The 18,253-nt window shown below is 47.3% G+C and overlaps 1 protein-coding gene across 1 annotated transcript; it reads left to right on the top strand.

The window, feature by feature from the left end:
- The first annotated feature begins 7,231 nt into the window (after positions 1-7,231).
- Positions 7,232-10,013, top strand: GPX1 (glutathione peroxidase 1). The gene is made up of 2 exons (XM_065408774.1): positions 7,232-7,509; positions 9,328-10,013. Exons 1-2 carry the CDS (start codon positions 7,291-7,293, stop codon positions 9,676-9,678), a joined length of 570 nt encoding a protein of 189 aa, XP_065264846.1. The 5' UTR covers positions 7,232-7,290; the 3' UTR covers positions 9,679-10,013.
- Positions 10,014-18,253: the final 8,240 nt, after the last annotated feature.

Here is an 18,253-nt window from a genome sequence, read left to right as displayed (position 1 = left end):
CTTACTTGCTGCAGGCGGCCCTCCCCACGCCCCCCTGCCCCAGCTCCCTCCGCCTAAATGCCGATGACGACCGGGGCGGCCGAAGACAGCTGCAGTGGCACAGGAGCCTGCAAGCAGAGCTGTAAACAGGGGAGTTTCAGTGGGAGTTTGCAAGGGGAGTTTGCGGGGGAGACTAAGCAGAGGAATAGACAGGCTAGAGAAGGGAGTGGGTGGTGTTCTGCCGGTGTTCTGGTGCCCGTTGGGGGCTTGTTTTGCTGTAGGTAGTGGTGGTTTCCTTTGGTTTCTGTTTCCTGGACTAACAGGTTTTAGGTGGGAAGGCTATGACCGACACAGAGGCAGCAGTGGAAGATGCAATGAGGATGACTGGATGTGGAAGCTGCGGCATGTACATGATCCTGGAGGGGGTACCTGAAAAGAGTTTCGTCTGCATGAAGTGCCGCCTGATAGAGCTGATGGAAGAAAAGATCCGTGGATTGGAGATGCAGGTGGATGAGTTTAGAAGGGGGTTCGAGGGGAAAAGCTCAGACTTGCAGATGGAAGCAGGACCAAAGAATTCTGAGGGGAGACTGCTGGGTGAGGAAAGTGGACAGTGGAAGCATGTGACTAAGAGAACCAGGCAGAGGAAAAGACGGGCTAGTGAAGGAGAAATAGAGCTCAGGAACAGGTTTGCAGAGTTGGAAAATTAAGAAGGGGCACAACAGGTGGTCGCTGAAGGTGAGAGGGCAAGGAAGAAGAGAAGAGCAGCTAGTCCCATAGGAAGAGGGGAAGAGTCAATGGAGATAACAACACCAAATATGAGCCCCAGGAGGATAAGGGATGGGTTGCGGAGGATTGCAAGGGACAATAGAAATCGAGAGGACTTGCAGCCAGAGGGAACAGGGGATAGACCGGAGAATCGCACCATCACCAGGAAAAGGCAGGTCTACGTGATTGGGGACTCCTTACTGAGAAGAATAGACAGGCCTGTAACTAGAGCTGATCCGGAGAACAGAAGGGTGTGCTGTCTGCCGGGTGCTAAGATACGGGATGTGGACCTGAGGCTGAAAAGGATCCTAACAGGAGCGGGAAAGAATCCACTGATTGTCCTTCATGTGGGAACAAATGATACGGCTAGATTCTCGCTGGAACGTTTCAAGGGAGACTATGCCAGGCTGGGGAAGACGCTTAAGGAAATCGAGGCTCAGGTGATCTTCAGTGGGATTCTGCCTGTTCCTACAGAAGGACGACAAAGGTGTGACAAGATTATGGTGATCAACAGATGGCTCAGGCAGTGGTGCTATAAGGAGGGCTTTGGGATGTATGGCCACTGGGAAGCATTCATGGACAGAGGACTGTTCTCTCGGGATGGACTTCACCTGAGTAAGGAGGGAAATAGACTTCTAGGATGGAGGCTGGCACAACTGATTAAGAGAGCTTTAAACTAGGAATTTGGGGGAGATGGTTGGGAGATGTCCAGGTAATCTCCACGCCGGAATTTAATATTGAGAGGGAAGAAAACAAAGTAAGAAAGGATACAGCCATGGGCAGGAGAATGGACATAAGGAGGAAGGGTAGTGTAGATACCGGTCTAATAAGTGATACTGGTGGTAGAATGTCTGTGCCTAATCGGGTAAAGAAGAATGTCAGTGAAGCCAAACGGCAAAAATTAAGATGTTTGTACACTAATGCGAGGAGCCTAGGTAACAAAATGGAGGAACTAGAGCTACTGGTGCAGGAAGTGAAACCGGATATTATAGGGATAACAGAAACATGGTGGAATAGTAGTCATGACTGGAGTACAGGTATTGAAAGCTATGTGCTGTTTAGGAAAGACAGAAATAAAGGCAAAGGTGGTGGAGTAGCACTGTATATCAATGATGAGGTAGATTGTAAAGAAATAAGAAGTGATGGAATGGATAAGACAGAGTCTGTCTGGGCAAAAATCACATTGGGAAAGAAAGCTACTAGAGCCTCCCCTGAGATGGTGCTTGGGGTGTGCTACAGACCGCCGGGATCCAATTTGGATATGGATAGAGACCTCTTTAATGTTTTTAATGAAGTAAACACTAATGGGAATTTTGTGATCATGGGAGACTTTAACTTCCCAGATATAGACTGGAGGACAAATGCTAGTAATAATAATAGGGCTTAGATTTTTCTGGATGCGATAGCTGATGGATTCCTTCACCAAGTAGTTGAAGAACCAACAAGAGGGGATGCCATTTTAGATTTGGTTTTGGTGAGTAGTGAGGACCTCATAGAAGAAATGGTTGTAGGGGACAACCTTGGTTTGAGTGATCATGAGCTAATTCAGTTCAAACTAGATGGAAGGATAAACAAAAACAGATCTGGGACTAGGGTTTTTGATTTCAAAAGGGCTAACTTTAAAGAATTAAGGAAATTAGTTAGGGAAGTGGATTGGACTGAAGAACTTGTGGATCTAAAGGCGGAGGAGGCCTGGAATTACTTCAAGTCAAAGTTGCAGAAACTATCAGAAGCCTGCATCCCAAGAAAGGGGGAAAAAATTCACAGGCAGGAGTTGTAGACCAAGCTGGATGAGCAAGCATCTCAGAGAGGTGATTAAGAAAAAGCAGAAAGCCTACAAGGAGTGGAAGATGGGAGGGATTAGCAAGGAAAGCTACCTTATTGAGGTCAGAACATGTAGGGATAAAGTGAGAAAGGCCAAAAGCCATGTAGAGTTGGACCTTGCAAAGGGAATTAAAACCAATAGTAAAAGGTTCTATAGCCATATAAATAAGAAGAAAACAAAGAAAGAAGAAGTGGGACCGCTAAACACGGAGGATGGAGTGGAGGTTAAGGATAATCTAGGCATGGCCCAATATCTAAACAAATACTTTGCCTCAGTCTTTAATGAGGAGCTTAGGGATAATGGTAAGATGACAAATGGGAATGAGGATATGGAGGTAGATATTACCACATCCGAGGTAGAAGCCAAACTCGAACAGCTTAATGGGACTAAATCGGGGGGCCCAGATAATCTTCATCCAAGAATATTAAAGGAACTGGCACATGAAATTGCAAGCCCATTAGCAAGAATTTTTAATGAATCAGTAAACTCAGGGGTTGTACCGTACGACTGGAGAATTGCTAACATAGTTCCCGTTTTTAAGAAAGGAAAAAAAAGTGATCCAAGTAACTATAGGCCTGTTAGTTTGACATCTGTAGTATGCAAGGTCTTGGAAAAAATTTTGAAGGAGAAAGTAGTTAAGGACATTGAGGTCAATGGTAATTGGGACAAAATACAACATGGTTTTACAAAAGGTAGATCATGCCAAACCAACCTGATCTCCTTCTTTGAGAAGGTAACAGATTTTTTAGACAAAGGAAACGCAGTGGATCTAATTTACTTCGATTTCAGTAAGGTATTTGATACAGTTCCACATGGGGAATTATTAGTTAAATTGGAAAAGATGGGGATCAATATGAAAACTGAAAGGTGGATAAGGAACTGGTTAAAGGGGAGACTACAACGGGTCGTACTGAAAGGTGAACTGTCAAGCTGGAAGGAGGTTACTAGTGGAGTTCCTCAGGGATCGGTTTTGGGACCAAGCTTATTTAATCTTTTTATTACTGACCTTGGCACAAAAAGTGGGAATGTGCTAATAAAGTCTGCGGATGACACAAAGCTGGGAGGTATTGCTAACACAGAGAAGGACCGGGATATCATACAGGAAGATCTGGATGACCTTGTAAACTGGAGTAATAGTAATAGGATGAAATTTAATAGTGAAAAGTGCAAGGTCATGCATTTAGGGATTAATAACAAGAATTTTGGTTATAAATTGGGGACATCAGTTGGAAGTAACAGAGGAGGAGAAGGACCTCGGAGTACTGGTTGATCACAGGATGACTATGAGCCGCCAATGTGATATGGCCGTTAAAAAAGCTAATGCGGTCTTGGGATGCATCAGGCGAGGTATTTCCAGTAAAGATAAGGAGGTGTTAGTACCGTTATACAAGGCACTGGTGAGACCTCATCTGGAATATTGTGTGCAGTTCTGGTCTCCCATGTTTAAGAAGGATGAATTCAAACTGGAACAGGTACAGAGAAGGGCTACTAGGATGATCTGAGGAATGGAAAACCTGTCTTATGAAAGGAGACTCAAAGCGCTTGGCTTGTTTAGCCTAACCAAAAGAAGGCTGAGGGGAGATATGATTGCTCTTTATAAATATATCAGAGGGATAAATATCAGGGAGGGAGAGGAATTATTTAAGCTTAGTATCAATGTGGACACAAGAACAAATGGATATAAACTGGACACTAGGAAGTTTAGACTTGAAATTAGACGAAGGTTTCTAACCATTAGAGGAGTGAAGTTCTGGAACAGCCATCCCAGAGGAGTAGTGGGGGCAAAAGACATATCTGGCTTCAAGACTAAGCTTGATAAGTTTATGGAGGGGATAGTATGATGGGATAGCCTAATTTTGCCAATTAATGGTATGGTATGATGGGATAGCCTAATTTTGGCAAATAATTGATCTTTGATTATTAGCAGGTAATTATGCCCAATGGTCTGTGATGGGATGTTAGATGGGGTGGGATCTGAGTTACTACAGAGAATTCTTTCCTGGGTGCTGGCTGGTGAGTCTTGCCCACATGCTCAGGGTTTAACTGATTGCCATATTTGGGGTCGGGAAGGAATTTTCCTCCAGGGCAGATTGGCAGAGGCCCTGGAGGTTTTTCGCCTTCCTCTGCAGTGTGGGGCATGGGTCACTTGGTGGAAGATTCTCTGCACCTTGAGGTCTTTAAACCACGATTTGAGGACTTCAATAACTCAGACATAGGTTAGGGGTTTGTTACAGGAGTGGGTGGGTGAGATTCTGTGGCCTGCATTGTGCAGGAGGTCAGACTAGATCAGGGGTCTCAAACTCAAATGACCATGAGGGCCACATGAGGACTAGTACATTGGCCCGAGGGCCGCATTACTGACACCTCCCCCCCCCCCGCCGCCCTCGGCCCCACTCCACCCCTTCCATGAGGCCCCGCCCCTGCCCACCCCTTCCCTGCCTCCATTCCAACCCCTTCCCCGAAATCCCCATCCCAACTCTGCCCCCTCCCTGCCCCCAGGGGGTGCAGGAGGGGTGTGGGGTGTGGTGGGGGCTCAGAGCAGGGAGTTGGGGTGTGGGGTGCAGGAGAGGTGAGGGGTACAGCAGGGGGTCAGGGTGCAGGGTGCGGCAGGGGGCTCAGGGCAGTGGGTTGGGGTGCAAGAGGAGTGTGGGGTGCGGCAGGGGGCTCAGGGCAGTGGGTTGGGGTGCAAGAGGAGTGCGGGGTGCGGCAGGGGGTCGGGGTGCAGAGTGCGGCGGAGGCTCAGGGCAGGTGTCAGGGTGCAGGAGGGGTGCAGGGTACGGCAGGGGGTCGGGGCACAGGAGGGGTGCGGCATGGGGCTCAGGGCAGTGGGTTGGGATGCAGGAGGGGTGCGGGGTGAGGCGGGGGTCGGGGTGCAGGGTGTGGCAGGGGGCTCAGGGCAGGGGGTTCAGCTGCAGGAGGGGTTTGGGGGGCAGGATCTGGCCCGGCACGTACCGGGGGCAAGGCAGGCTCCCTGCCTGCCTGTCTGCCCTGCCCCCGCAAGAGGCTGGAACGTGGGGAAGGGGGGGCGGAGGAGCTGTGTGTTTCTGTTGCTTGAGGCATCGCTGCTAGCAGCTCCCATTGGCCGCGGTTCCCCGTTCCCGGCCAATGGGAGCTGCTGGGGGCGCTGCCTAAAGCAACAGCCACACACAGCCCCTCCGCCCTCCCTTCCCCATGTTCCAGACTCTTCCCAGAGCTGCGCAGGGTAGGGCAGGCAGGCAGGGAGCATGCCCTGCTCCCGGTGCACGTCCGGCCGGAGCCGCTCTGGTAAACACTGGGTGAGGGCGTGGGGGCTGCAAGGGGTTCGCAGGCCGCAGAAAATCACCCCGCGGGCCGCATGCGGCCCACGGGCCACATGTTTGAGACCCCTGGACTAGATGATCATAATGGTCCCTTCTGACCTTAAAGTCTATGAGTCTATGAGATCCGGCTGCAGCGGTAGCCGCCGAAGGATCCGAAATGCCGCCCACCAATTGCTAGCGCCCTAGGCAACCGCCTAGGTCGCCTAATGGGTTGCACCGGCCCTGCTTGTAAGTCTACTGTTGAAACCGCCTGGGTCATTAAACAATGCCATCTAGGCATCTGCTAGAACAGTAGAAGATCTCTGTCCAGCAATGGAAACTACCCTTGGATCCATCAGAGAAATATCAATTGAAAACATACCAGAAGAAGCAATGACTTCAGTTCAGAAGTTGACTAATTAGGGCACTTATATTGACTCCTTAAATTAAGAGGACAAGAAGTGTTTTTTAAGCCATCTGAAAAAGTAAAGTACACAGACTTGATTCTTACATCTCTACAACAGCAACTTCTGGATTCTATCAACCTCTACGTAGCTTTTACAGATGCCTGTCTTATAAAACACGGTCAGTTGAGTGGAGTGAGGCACTACCTGCAATGAGGCTGCCATGTGATCAGGACAGAATAGAGAATTTGAACACAGAGTGGAATATCATATGATGAACAAATGAAGATTTTACTTCAACTTCTTCTTATCATCACTAGTGGTTCGACCCAAACTTTGTGCTGTTTCCTGGGATGACAGAAGTAGGAATTAATCTCTTTCTACTTCCAGTCACAATAGCTACAGTTGAGCATTCTTTTTCCTCATTGAATAGAATTCTGAATAGAAGTCACCTTCTGCACAATCATGAGCATATCATGAAGGACTGGAGGTACCAGACACACGAGATGCCACCAAAAATGAATGTACTGTATTCGAGAAGTTAATTAACAGAGTTGTGCAAAATTACAACAGGAAACCAAGAAGGATGTAGATATACTGCTTCATAGTAGGCTTGTGTAGCCAACTTTACTTTGTGTGATGATTTAAAAACGTAAGTTAAAGCTAATAAAATGGTCATGAAACATTTTTCAGTTTTTACTATGGTGCCATACAGCCCACCTTTGCCCTAACGGTCTTACCCCTCATCAGTCCTCACTATCCCCTGCCCCGAATTTTAATTCCTGAAGAAAACACAGGGACCCCAGGGCACAGCGAGGCCAGCCGCGGTCCGGCTGTAGCTCCACCCTCCGGGACGCTGAGACGCCCATCCGGCCCGGCCCGGCCCCTGCTGCTGGGGCTGGGCCCCCACCCCGGGACTCTCCCGCCCGGGAACTGTGCGTGCCCCTCTCCGGGGGCCGGCCCTGGCCAGGCCCCACCCCGCTGGGGGCCAGCGGCTCCTGCCCGGGCGCAGCTCCCGACCCATACCCTGCGCGATCCCATGGCAGCCGGGCGGCTGGCGGGGCTGCAGGCGCGGCCGCTGAACGCGGCGGAACCGCTGGTGCTAGGCTCGCTCCTGGGCCGCGTACTGCTGGTGAGCAACGTGGCGTCGCTCTGAGGCACCACGGCCCGGGACTTCGCCCAGCTCAGCGAGCTGCAGAGGCGCTATGGGCCCGGGCTGGCCGTGCTGGCCTTCCCCTGCAACCAGTTCGGCCACCAGGTACCAACGGGGACAGGGCGGGCGGCTCTCTGCGCGGGGGCGATGGGGCGGGAGGCGGCTGCTCGCACAGCCCAGCTCGGGAGGCCCCCCTGCAGCCGCTTCCTGTGCTGTAGCGATCCCGGCCGGCTGCTGCTGCCGCCTCGGCCTGCAAGCCCGGGCCCGGCTACAGCCACTGACCCCTCCCCCAGCGGTCGCGGGGCAGCTGCGCAGCTAGCATGGGGTGCGGGCTCTGGGGCGTCTTTTAGGAGGAGAGGTTTAAATGCCTGAGACCTCCCTCCACAGGCCCTGCTGCCCCCCCACGCCGGCGTGGTGTCCTGCAGGCAGGGGTGGGTCTATGTATTTTGCTGCCCCAAGTACGGCAGCGAGGCAGCCTTCAGCGGCATGCCTGCAGGCAGTTCGCTGGTAACGCGGGTTCGGCGGCATGCCTGCGGGAGGTCCGCCGGTCCGCGCCTTCGGCGTACCTGCCGCCAGCCGCGGGACCGGCGGACCTCCCACAGGCATGCCGCTGAAGGCAGCCTGCCTGCCACCCTCACAGCAATCGGCAGGCCGCCCCCCCAGTGGCAGAGCTGGTCCCTGCATCTGGTCTTCAGTACATGCCGTTGTCCTATCCATTGGCCAGATTACATCCTAGCTGGCCTAGTGACTGCTATGCCATGCAGTGTCAGTGGTGTACAGCTCGAGACCTGCCAGGGCTGTGCCTACCTAGGCAGTGTGATTGGAGCAGGCATAGGCATGCCCGTGCTCGCCTTAATCTAGCTAATGGGTAACAATAGTAGTGTAAACGTCATGATGTGGGCTAGCAACAAGCCTGCTGGGGAGCCTGTTCTCTGCCCATGTGTCTGTGCTGCTAGTGTTTCCCGTGTTTGCCCTGCATTCCCATTTTCACGCACTGTCACAGCAAGCCGTGGCTGAAGCTAAGTGGATTGGCTAGGTTGCTAGCTGGCATGGCGTTATCGCAGAATGTTCTTCTTGCTTCCCAGCAGTGCTGGTATCTGAGCAAAACAGCCTGGGGCAGAGGGTGGGGTAATAGAGGGTCTGAAAGGGAAGTGTTTTGGCAAAACAAACAGACCTGCAGCCTTTCTTTGTTCAGTGTTACTACTGTTACTACACTACTTGCTAGTGTAACTAAGGTTCAGGGCTACAGCAGACTCTCCTTAATTGGCACTAGTTACCAGGCACTGTTGCAAAATAAACAACGTTGTGAATTAGCAAATAAGATATCAAGGGCATTGCTGCATAGAATGTATCTAGGCAAAAAGTGTGCTTGTGAAAATAAATGTGCCTGGTGGAAGAGGCTGACTTGCATTTCTGTTCACCCATGTTGCCGAGGGTGCTAGGCAAAGTTCCCTTTCATTTTTTCCATCCATGTGTGGAATAAATTTTGTTATGTGCACCGAGGTATGTGCAGCAGAAGAAACAAAAAAAAAAAACAAACCTAGATATATATTATATTTTTAAGAAGTTACCATAGGGATAATTACTCCAACCAGGACAGGTTAGGCATTTTAGAACTCAGTACTCAAAGAATTAAATTTAAGTGTAAAAGAAATAAAATTATGAAATGCATAGACTAGTCAAAACACTAAAATAACACTTTGAAAGAATAAAATTACAGAGAATATATGTGCATTGCAGGAATTACCAAGAAGTAACAACAACAATAATACAAGTATGTGTTAGGAGGTGAATGTGAAAGAGACAGAGACTCTGTGTCTCTTGTTTGCTTCCCGTAATGTAGATGGAAGCGCTGTCTTGAATACATTCCAATTGTTGGTGTTTATCCTTGCACTAGATCACACTTCCTTTTTCTCTTAATAGGAGAACGCTACCAATGAGGAGATCCTACTTTCCTTAAAGCATGTCCGCCCTGGCAATGGTTATGAGCCCAACTTCACCATGTTTGAGAAGTGTGATGTGAATGGGGCAAATGCTCACCCACTCTTCACTTTCCTGAAAGAGGCACTGCCTTTCCCACATGATGATCCAATGTCGCTGATGACCAACCCACAGTACATCATCTGGTCTCCAGTGTGCAGGAATGACATCTCCTGGAACTTCGAAAAATTCCTCATTGGGCGTGATGGCGTGCCCTTCAAGCGCTACAGCAGGCACTTTGAAACTATCAAGATCCAAGATGATATTGAAAAGCTCCTTCAGCATGTCCCATAGAATGTTCTCAACCAAGCCAAAGTCCTGCTGAAACTTTTCTCTCTCCTCAGCTCTGCTGTTATCTCTGCTTCCTGTTGAGTCATTCTGCTAGCCTTCTTGTCCCTAGCCTGGACTGCCTGCTCTTTCTGTGACCTCTTTGCTCTGCAAGTAAAATGCTATTGTCCATGGAAATTTTACTCATGAAGGTGCTTCTTCCAAATTCTTCAGGAGAAGCACTTGATGTATTCTGTAAAAGTTGCATGTGAATTTTTAGCAAACTACCACAGGGGAAGCAGCCCTGAGTCTGGGTAGCTTATTGTGAGCCTTTGTGTTACTAATACAATTCCTGAAGACCAGATATCTGTCTTTTTCTGTGTAAGGTTACTGCCTGGTTAGCCATGGGGTGTTGGGTATTTGTGTCTCATGGCTTCTTTAGTTTTGAAGTGCCATGCAGAAGGGGCTGCCACATTGCACCGTCATTTTAAAGATTTGAATGGTCCCTTCTGGCCTTTGATCATCTTGTCTGACCTGCTTTATATCACTGGCCATTATATTCCACCCAATTACCCCTGTACAGAGCCCAATAACTTGGGTTAGACTAAAGCATTTCAGTCCCCAGAAAACTAAACTGTTGTGTGCCACAGACAGAGAACAGGAGAGGCTGAGGTGCCACCAATGCCTAAGGGCCCTGCAATGGCAGAGAAATGATATAGGGAGTCATGCCCAGCCTAGCAATACACACCCCATGCATCAGAGGAAGGCAGCCGCTCCAAGTCTCAGCCAATTGGACCTGGTAGAAAATTCCTTCCTGACCCCAATCAGATGATCAGTTTGCCCTTGAGCTTGTGAGCATCCTTTGTAAAGAGACCTGCTAGCGCACTAGTGTACTGGACCCTGGTTCAGAAGCTCTGCAAGCATAGTGCCTGATATCAGGTTGTTTGTGTTACAGTTCAGGGCAACTGCACCTGTATTTCCCTCTGTGGCCCAGCAAGGGCACCCACTCCAGGGTACTCAGGAAGGTTCCTCCTTGGGCAGTCTCTCTCTGCCTCCTGACCCAGGTGTTTCCAGACTGCACAGCTCCCTGCCTGGACTGTGACCTCCCCAGCAACAGCTGGCTGCCTAAATCAGCCTGCTGTACTTTTCTCCTCAGAGACAGTAACCAGTGTAAGTACCACAGTTAGACTACCCCACAGCTCTTTCTACGCAAGGACATGTATTCCTAAGGTAACAGCATTACAGAGAAAACATACTATTAAAAAAAAAAACCAAAAAAACCCCCTAAATGCCTACTAATCAACTTATCTCTGGCTGGTGAACAGTCCTTCAAACCCCACCTAGAAGTTTTCCTGTGGTTCCTCGTGCTCGGTACAAGAACCCTCATGGGTAAGTCAGTTACTCCTTTATACAGCCGGTCTTTGAACTGTTCTCCTGTAACAGGTGAGCAGCAGACAAGAGGTCCCGTCCCCTCCCATACCCCAAGTATGAAGCTTCAAAGGCTGAGCCCCTCGTGGGAGTTTGCAATCTGCCTCAGGATTCCACTTCACGTGTATTTTCCACAAAGATCAGTTGTGTCTGCTACGTTGTTCAGCATCGGCTTCTGAAGCTCACAGTACTTGCCAGAGATTGCATTAATTCTGTCTTCCTCCCAAAGAATTTCCAGTTAATCCCACAATTACACAAACACTTTCATTTTTAATACAATGAACTCCTAAAATATTGAAAATTTCAATTCAATATGGTTTGTGCAGGATGTTGCAAGAAATTGTAACATCCTGCCTCTTGTCTATGCCCTAGACAGGAGGCAGAGAACAATAAACAAAATTGAGTGGGGGGCACTCTGCTTCTTAAACAGGGTCATATACAGCATCAAGTAGATCAACATTATTATGTTTCATGCACAAGGGACTTGTTAGACCACAACTTGTGGGAGAAATGGCATGGAGGAAATAACAGATAAGTACCATATCTGGTCTCTCTAACTTGGGGCTTGTGCATGTGGGAATGTTATGCTAGTAGAAGATAAAGTGTGAATTTAAACTGATATATGGGTGTAACTCCAGTGTGGGCAGTCATGCTGGTATAAGAATGGCTTTTTTCGGGTTAGTGTATGTCACTTGGGACGGGTTTTACTCTCTTATACCAGAATAAGTGTCTGTGGAGGGTATGTGAGAGTTAATCTGTTTAACTCTATTGGTAACATTTTAGTGGGTAGACAAGCACTGATATGTCAAGCCACATATGAGCTGCACTCTACTCCCCTGCAATGGGTTGGGAAGAGGGGACAGGTTACTCCAGCAGCACTGTGTTTGGACAGTTAAAGGGAGTAGCTAAGTTATGTTCATGGCTTTTTGGGGGGGGGGGGGGGGGGGAAGGGAAGGTTGGCTGTCACAAAAGATTTTTCCCAAAGGAAACAAACTAATGCAGGATTGGGTAATCAAGGCACAACTGACTAGGCCCATTTCTCATGGGAAATAGCATCCTGTTCCCTATGGGGAGGAACACCTAATCCTTGCACAAAGCTGCCCACAATGAGCCTGTTGCAAAGCCCTTGGGGATGTGTGGGCAGGTAGCCTCTCCATTGCAGTCTAGCTGAGGTGTGCCAAACACAAACCAGTACCTATTGGCTTGGGGAAGGGAGGAGGTGGTGTACTTAAAAAAATAACACTACTTCAACTGCTACATTTCTAAATGGTTCTGCTTTCCTCAGGGAGCTTCTCTGCCTCTCCTGTACTAATAAAAACTGTTTCCTTTCTCCTGCATGTGACCCAACTCTTCTATGGTGCTGTGTAATAAGGTGGCAGCAGATGTGAGCACCAATGTTCCGCTTGCATGTAGGTCTGAGTAACAGTACTTGGAGCTGAGTGTTGCAGAGCGTTTACCACATTATTACTCAAGCTTCACTCCACCCGAGTGAAAAACAGGATGTCTTTTTCATTTCTGTATGTGCAAGGGCTTCCGTGCTAGTGTATGGTTAAACAGTTGCCTAACTTTGGTAGGGTCTTCCTCTTTCACTTAAGTCTCCGCCTCTTACTATAACTGATAGGAGCTGTTGGAAGGAGACGTTAACTGTATTTTTGGGCTGCAGGCAGCATAGAACATTTTCAAGTATAGCTTGAATAATGGGCGGGGGTGTGTGTGTGTGTGTGTGTGGGGGGGGTAAAACAATCATGTCCTGGCTTCTGCAGAATTCAGCAGCAAGAAGCTGCTGTAGTTTAGTGCTAATAACAATGAAGCTGAAGGCAACATAACAAGGATGTCAGTACAGATTTCCTGGTCTATTTTAAAGCCTTTCAATCAAGGGCATTTTTAAAGAGCAGGATGGTGGGAATCTGGACTGCCTGATACTAAACTCTGGATCAAAAAATACCAACTACCAGCACCTGGGTGCAGTACAAGTTTCAGTTGTGCTCTTTTAGGAACATAATTGCTACAGTGGATCAGACCAGTGTCCATCTACTGCAGGATCCTCTTACATCAGCCAGATACTTCAGAGAAAAATCCAAGAATCCCTGTAGTGGATGTTTATAGAATAACAGGTTCATAAGGGAAATGTCTGAAACCTAAGCTGCCATCAACTTCACAGGAAAAAGCATTTTCATTTGCAAAATTAAACTGGGAGTGTATCTAATGTGATGGCACAAACCTGTCTCCAGATAGATTGTTCCAATAGCTTTCCGTAATCAGCACAATGGATGAGCAAAATCCTGCTAACTTTCACAGCTGCCAAAAAAGGTTATTGGGTTAAATATTGGGGAACCCATGGTGATTAATATAGCATCTGGATCTGTGATTTTTCTGTGCCATATAATGGAAGAGAGATGTTACTTCAGGGGTCTGTCTTGGTAGCAGAGCTGAGGGCAAGAGCTAGGAGGCCCTTTTTAACAGTTGCTCAAGTGTTTCCCTTAACTCAGGTCCTGGCCTTACAAAATCAAGTGTGTTGGTGCTTTTACCTCAAGAGCCCGGCCTGTCAGGGGACACAGGCTAAAGCTTGAATCAGCACAGGTCATCAGCTGCTAACACAACCTGTAGTGTGGATGCAGGCTAGCCCCACTCAAGTCCCTTTAACCCTCCCAATGCATTCCCACAATTCCCCGTGGGGGCAGGCACATTCTCCCGCCATTCACTGGGAAAGAATTGTGGGATGATGTCTGGCTAGAGACAATGGTGTAGGTGCCAAAGCAGTTCAGGTATTAGATCTCGTGCTAGAGCAAATCCCCAGACGCCTTAGTACATGCATGTGTGGGTGCAGACCCAGTGTGGGCACACACAGGAGTTCAAGTGTTATCTCACAGTGTGGCCATGCTCATTGAGCTCAGCCTATTCAAGAGGAGGAATGAGTGTAGATAACTGGGTTAATGCCCTACAGCCAGACCCTGAGAGTCACACTTAGAAAACAGGAACCTCTGAGCTGGTTAGGAGAGAAAAAGTTGGTTCAATTCTGTTCATGCAACTTAAGAGGAAACCCTAAATTAGATTAGATAAGACTAGGGGGAGCATACTGTCTTGCTTCTCATAGCACACCCCAGGGGCTCCTTGTACCCTTCCACCATCCTCCCCCTTCCCAGCTCCCTGTGGGCCACCCTCCCATCCACCTCTGGTGTAGGGACTCCGTGCAACTCCCAGTCCTCCTTCATGACAAGGTTGCTGTGTGTTCTCCATTCCCTGCATTCTCCCCCCATGCTAGGGGCTCTGTGTCCCTCTTGTCCCCCTTCCTGATACCATTATCCCCCTGCTCAGGGCTAGCTCTGCATGTCTCAGTCCTGGATCTCCCATATGCCCACCAAGCAGGGTCTTTTCTGTCTGTCTGTCCTTCCTTCCCCCATACCAGGGATCCCCATTCTCCCTTCCACCACTTAGCAGGGACTCTGCTCCCTTCTGCTATTACCATTCTTATTTATTCTCTCAGCTTTGTCATCCTCTGGTCCAGGGGTAGCAAATTCTGATAGATGGGGTACACCTTTGTCCACCCGACACAGGACTGGAAGGCGTTAAGATGGCCAGGTGGGCCAAATAACTCCACAGGCTGCACCTGGAAGAGGAAAGCCAGGGAGCACTAATGCCTAATTGGTTGATGAAGCCCAGCTGGGGGAGGAGCTGGGCCAGCTTTATAAAGCCAGGAAGCTAGTAACTGAAGTGGATGTAAAGAAGTATAGTCTCTTCCTATCAGAGGGGTAGCTATTAGTCTGAATCTGTAAAAAGCAACAGAGGGTCTGTCAAGGCTGCTTCCCCACTCTGAACTTTAGGGTACAGATGTGGGGGCCTGCATGAAAACTTCTAAGCTTAACTACCAGCTTAGATCTGGTCCGCTGCCACCACTCTCGATGCTAATTCCCTTCCCTGGGTAGCCTTGAGAGACTCTTCACCAATTCCCTGGTGAATACAGATCCAAACCCCTTGGATCTTAAGGAGAAATTAACCATCCCCCCTCCTCCCTTCCACCAACTCCTGGTGGATCAAGATCCAACCCCCTCGGATCTAAAAACAAGGAAAATCAATCAGGTTCTTAAAAAGAAGGCTTTTAATTAAAGAAAAAGGTAAAAATCATCTCTGTAAAATCAGGATGGAAAATAACTTTACAGGGTAATCAAACTTAAAGAGCTCAGAGGACCCCCCTCTAGCCTTAGGTTCAAAGTACAGCAAACAGAGATAAACACTCTAGCAAAAGGTACATTTACAAGTTGAGAAAACAAAGATAAACTAACATGCCTTGCCTGGCTGTTTACTTACAAGTTTGAAATATGAGAGACTTGTTCTGAAAGATTTGGAGAGCCTGGATTAATGTCTGGTCCCTCTTAGTCCCAAGAGCGAACAACCCCCAAAACAAAGAGCACAAACAAAAGCCTTTCCTCCCCCCCCCAAGATTTGAAAGAATCTTGTCTCCTTATTGGTCCTTTGGGTCAGGTGTCAGCCAGGTTACCTGAGCTTCTTAACCCTTTACAAGTAAAAGGATTTTGGAGTCTCTGGCCAGGAGGGATTTTATAGAACTGTACACAGGAGAGCTGTTACCCTTCCCTTTATAGTTATGACAGGGTCCTGTGGCACCTTTAAGACTAACAGAAGTATTGGGAGCATAAGCTTTCGTGGGTAAGAACCTCACTTCTTCAGATGCAAGTAATGGAAATTTCCAGAGGCAGGTATAAATCAGTATGGAGATAACTAAGTTAGTTCAATCAGGGAGGGTGAGGTGCTCTGCTAGCAGTTGAGGTGTAAACACCAAGGGAGGAGAAACTGCTTCTGTAGTTGGATAGCCATTCACAGTCTTTGTTTAAACCTGATCTGATGGTGTCAAATTTGCAAATGAACTGGAGCTCAGCAGTTTCTCTTTGGAGTCTGGTCCTGAAGTTTTTTTGCTGTAAGATGGCTACCTTTACATCTGCTATTGTGTGGCCAGGAAGGTTGAAGTGTTCTCCTACAGGTTTTTGTATATTGCCATTCCTGATATCTGACTTGTGTCCATTTATCCTCTTGCATAGTGACTGTCCAGTTTGGCCAATGTACATAGCAGAGGGGCATTGCTGGCACATGATGGCATATATAACATTGGTGGACGTGCAGGTGAATGAGCCGGTGATGATGTAGCTGATCTGGTTAGGTCCTGTGATGGTGTTGCTGGTGTAGATATGTGGGCAGAGTTGGCATCGAGGTTTGTTGCACCTCAACTGCTAGCAGAGCACCTCACCCTCCCTGATTGAACTAACCTCGTTATCTCCATACTGATTTAAACCTGCCTCTCGAAATTTCCATTACTTGCATCTGAAGAAGTGAGGTTCTTACCCACGAAAGCTTATGCTCCCAATACTTCTGTTAGTCTTAAAGGTGCCACAGGACCCTCTGTTGCTTTTTACAGTCTCTTCCTAGGTGTGGCTGGCTAGGACAGTGCAGGTCTTGGCTGCTAGCTAGAGGCTCCTTGAGCTGGTACCTGGAGTAGAGGATAGGCCTGAGTGAAAAGGTTAAAAAGACTAATGGGCAGATGAAGGAACTAGAGGGAAAAACCTGATTGGGGGGGGGGGGGTAGAGAGCTTATGGCATGGTGCATTCTATTTGCCTCTACTACTAGAATTTTTTCACCCTAAAATTACCTTTTGATGGATTTGTTGGTGTTTTCATCCAACCATTGATTTGTGGGTAGTATGGGCTGGTGAGGCTATGTTTTTATTCCTTTTAAACTAAGGATCAGGTTATACTGAAAGAAAAAATTATGCCAGAAGCTTTCCTTTGGAAAAGTCTAAATGTATACTCCCTCCCCTCTTTTGCAAGAAATTAGTGTGGTTTACTATCCATCTTTTAGTATTACTATATGGAAAAATATATTGGAGGGAGAAGGGGTGTTGGTAGGTAAAGAGACAGTGTGTTGTGTGTGTTTTTTGTTTTGTTTTTTTTATAGCAACCCCTCCTTGGATGATCCACCTGCAGTGTTTACAAAAAGAGACAGGGAGGGTGGGCTGAAAAACTTGTCCACAACAATTCACATTAAAGAAACTCATGAGGATATTGAAGCCCATATTCACCATCAACTATCTCTAGGACCTAATAATATGACTTATTTTTGAGATTGAAGAAATAGTAAAAACAGTCTTTTTACCTCCTTATTGAATTCAGAACCATGATCTACTAACTGTGGTGGCTCTATGTTGATGTAATTTGAGTTGACGTAAGTTTGTAGTGGCCTTAGGTATATGAAGTGTTTGTGTGAGGTAACAGAAGTATGAGGTTAGGCCAAGATTCACTAAGGTGTTTAGGCTTTATGGATCTGGGCCTACTGCACACTTAAGGCTCAGGAACAAAAAAGCACATACATAAGTTTTTTTTTTTTTTTTGTTTTTTTTTTTTTTACATGTCATGACTAGTGGGTGTGTAACTCAGGAGTTTTGGGTTATTGTGGTTAAGTAATCTTGGGATTGTAGATGTGTTTTAATAAAAATCACAGTAGATATTTGCCTTTCAAAAAGATTTAATAGGAGATAGTATACTGCCCTTAGTGAATATGTGGAAACCAAGTTCTACACACCAGCAGTGAAATGCAAAAAAGTGCCAAGAGCTGGATTGAGAAGCATAACAACAGTTGAGAAAGGCAATCCCCACTGGTGGGTCAAATTAAAATGAAGAAGTTTTGACACCAGACCAGGAAATCAGTCAAAACGGAAGTCACATGACCATCAGAATAAACTTGTGCTATAACAAGAAGAAAAAATTAGAATTAAAAATTCCAAATTAAAAACCACAGTAAAAACATAGGTTTCAGAGTAGCAGCTGTGTTAGTCTGTACCCGCATCCGAAGAAGTGGGCTGTAGCCCACGAAAGCTTATGCTCTAATAAATTTGTTAGTCTGTAAGGTGCCACAAGTACTCCTGTTCTTTTTTTAGTAAAAACATAGGAATTGTTATAATAGAAACACAGCTGTCATTGCTAAAACTACTAGCAATCTAAGGTGACCATATTGTTTGTAAATCAAATGTGGGGATGCATGGGGTGAGAGCACAGCAAAGTAGCCAAGACTGAAAATGTAAGTTGCGGAGCGTAGCAAGGCAAAACATTTTTAGCAGTTATATATGTAACTATTAAAATATACACTATAAATATTCATATAATCACAGTG

This window comes from Emys orbicularis, chromosome 7, assembly GCF_028017835.1.
Source record: "Emys orbicularis isolate rEmyOrb1 chromosome 7, rEmyOrb1.hap1, whole genome shotgun sequence".
In the NCBI taxonomy this organism is placed as follows: Eukaryota; Metazoa; Chordata; order Testudines; family Emydidae; genus Emys; species Emys orbicularis.
Note: the sequence above shows the minus strand (reverse complement) of the source record. Positions and strands in the feature narration are given on the sequence as shown.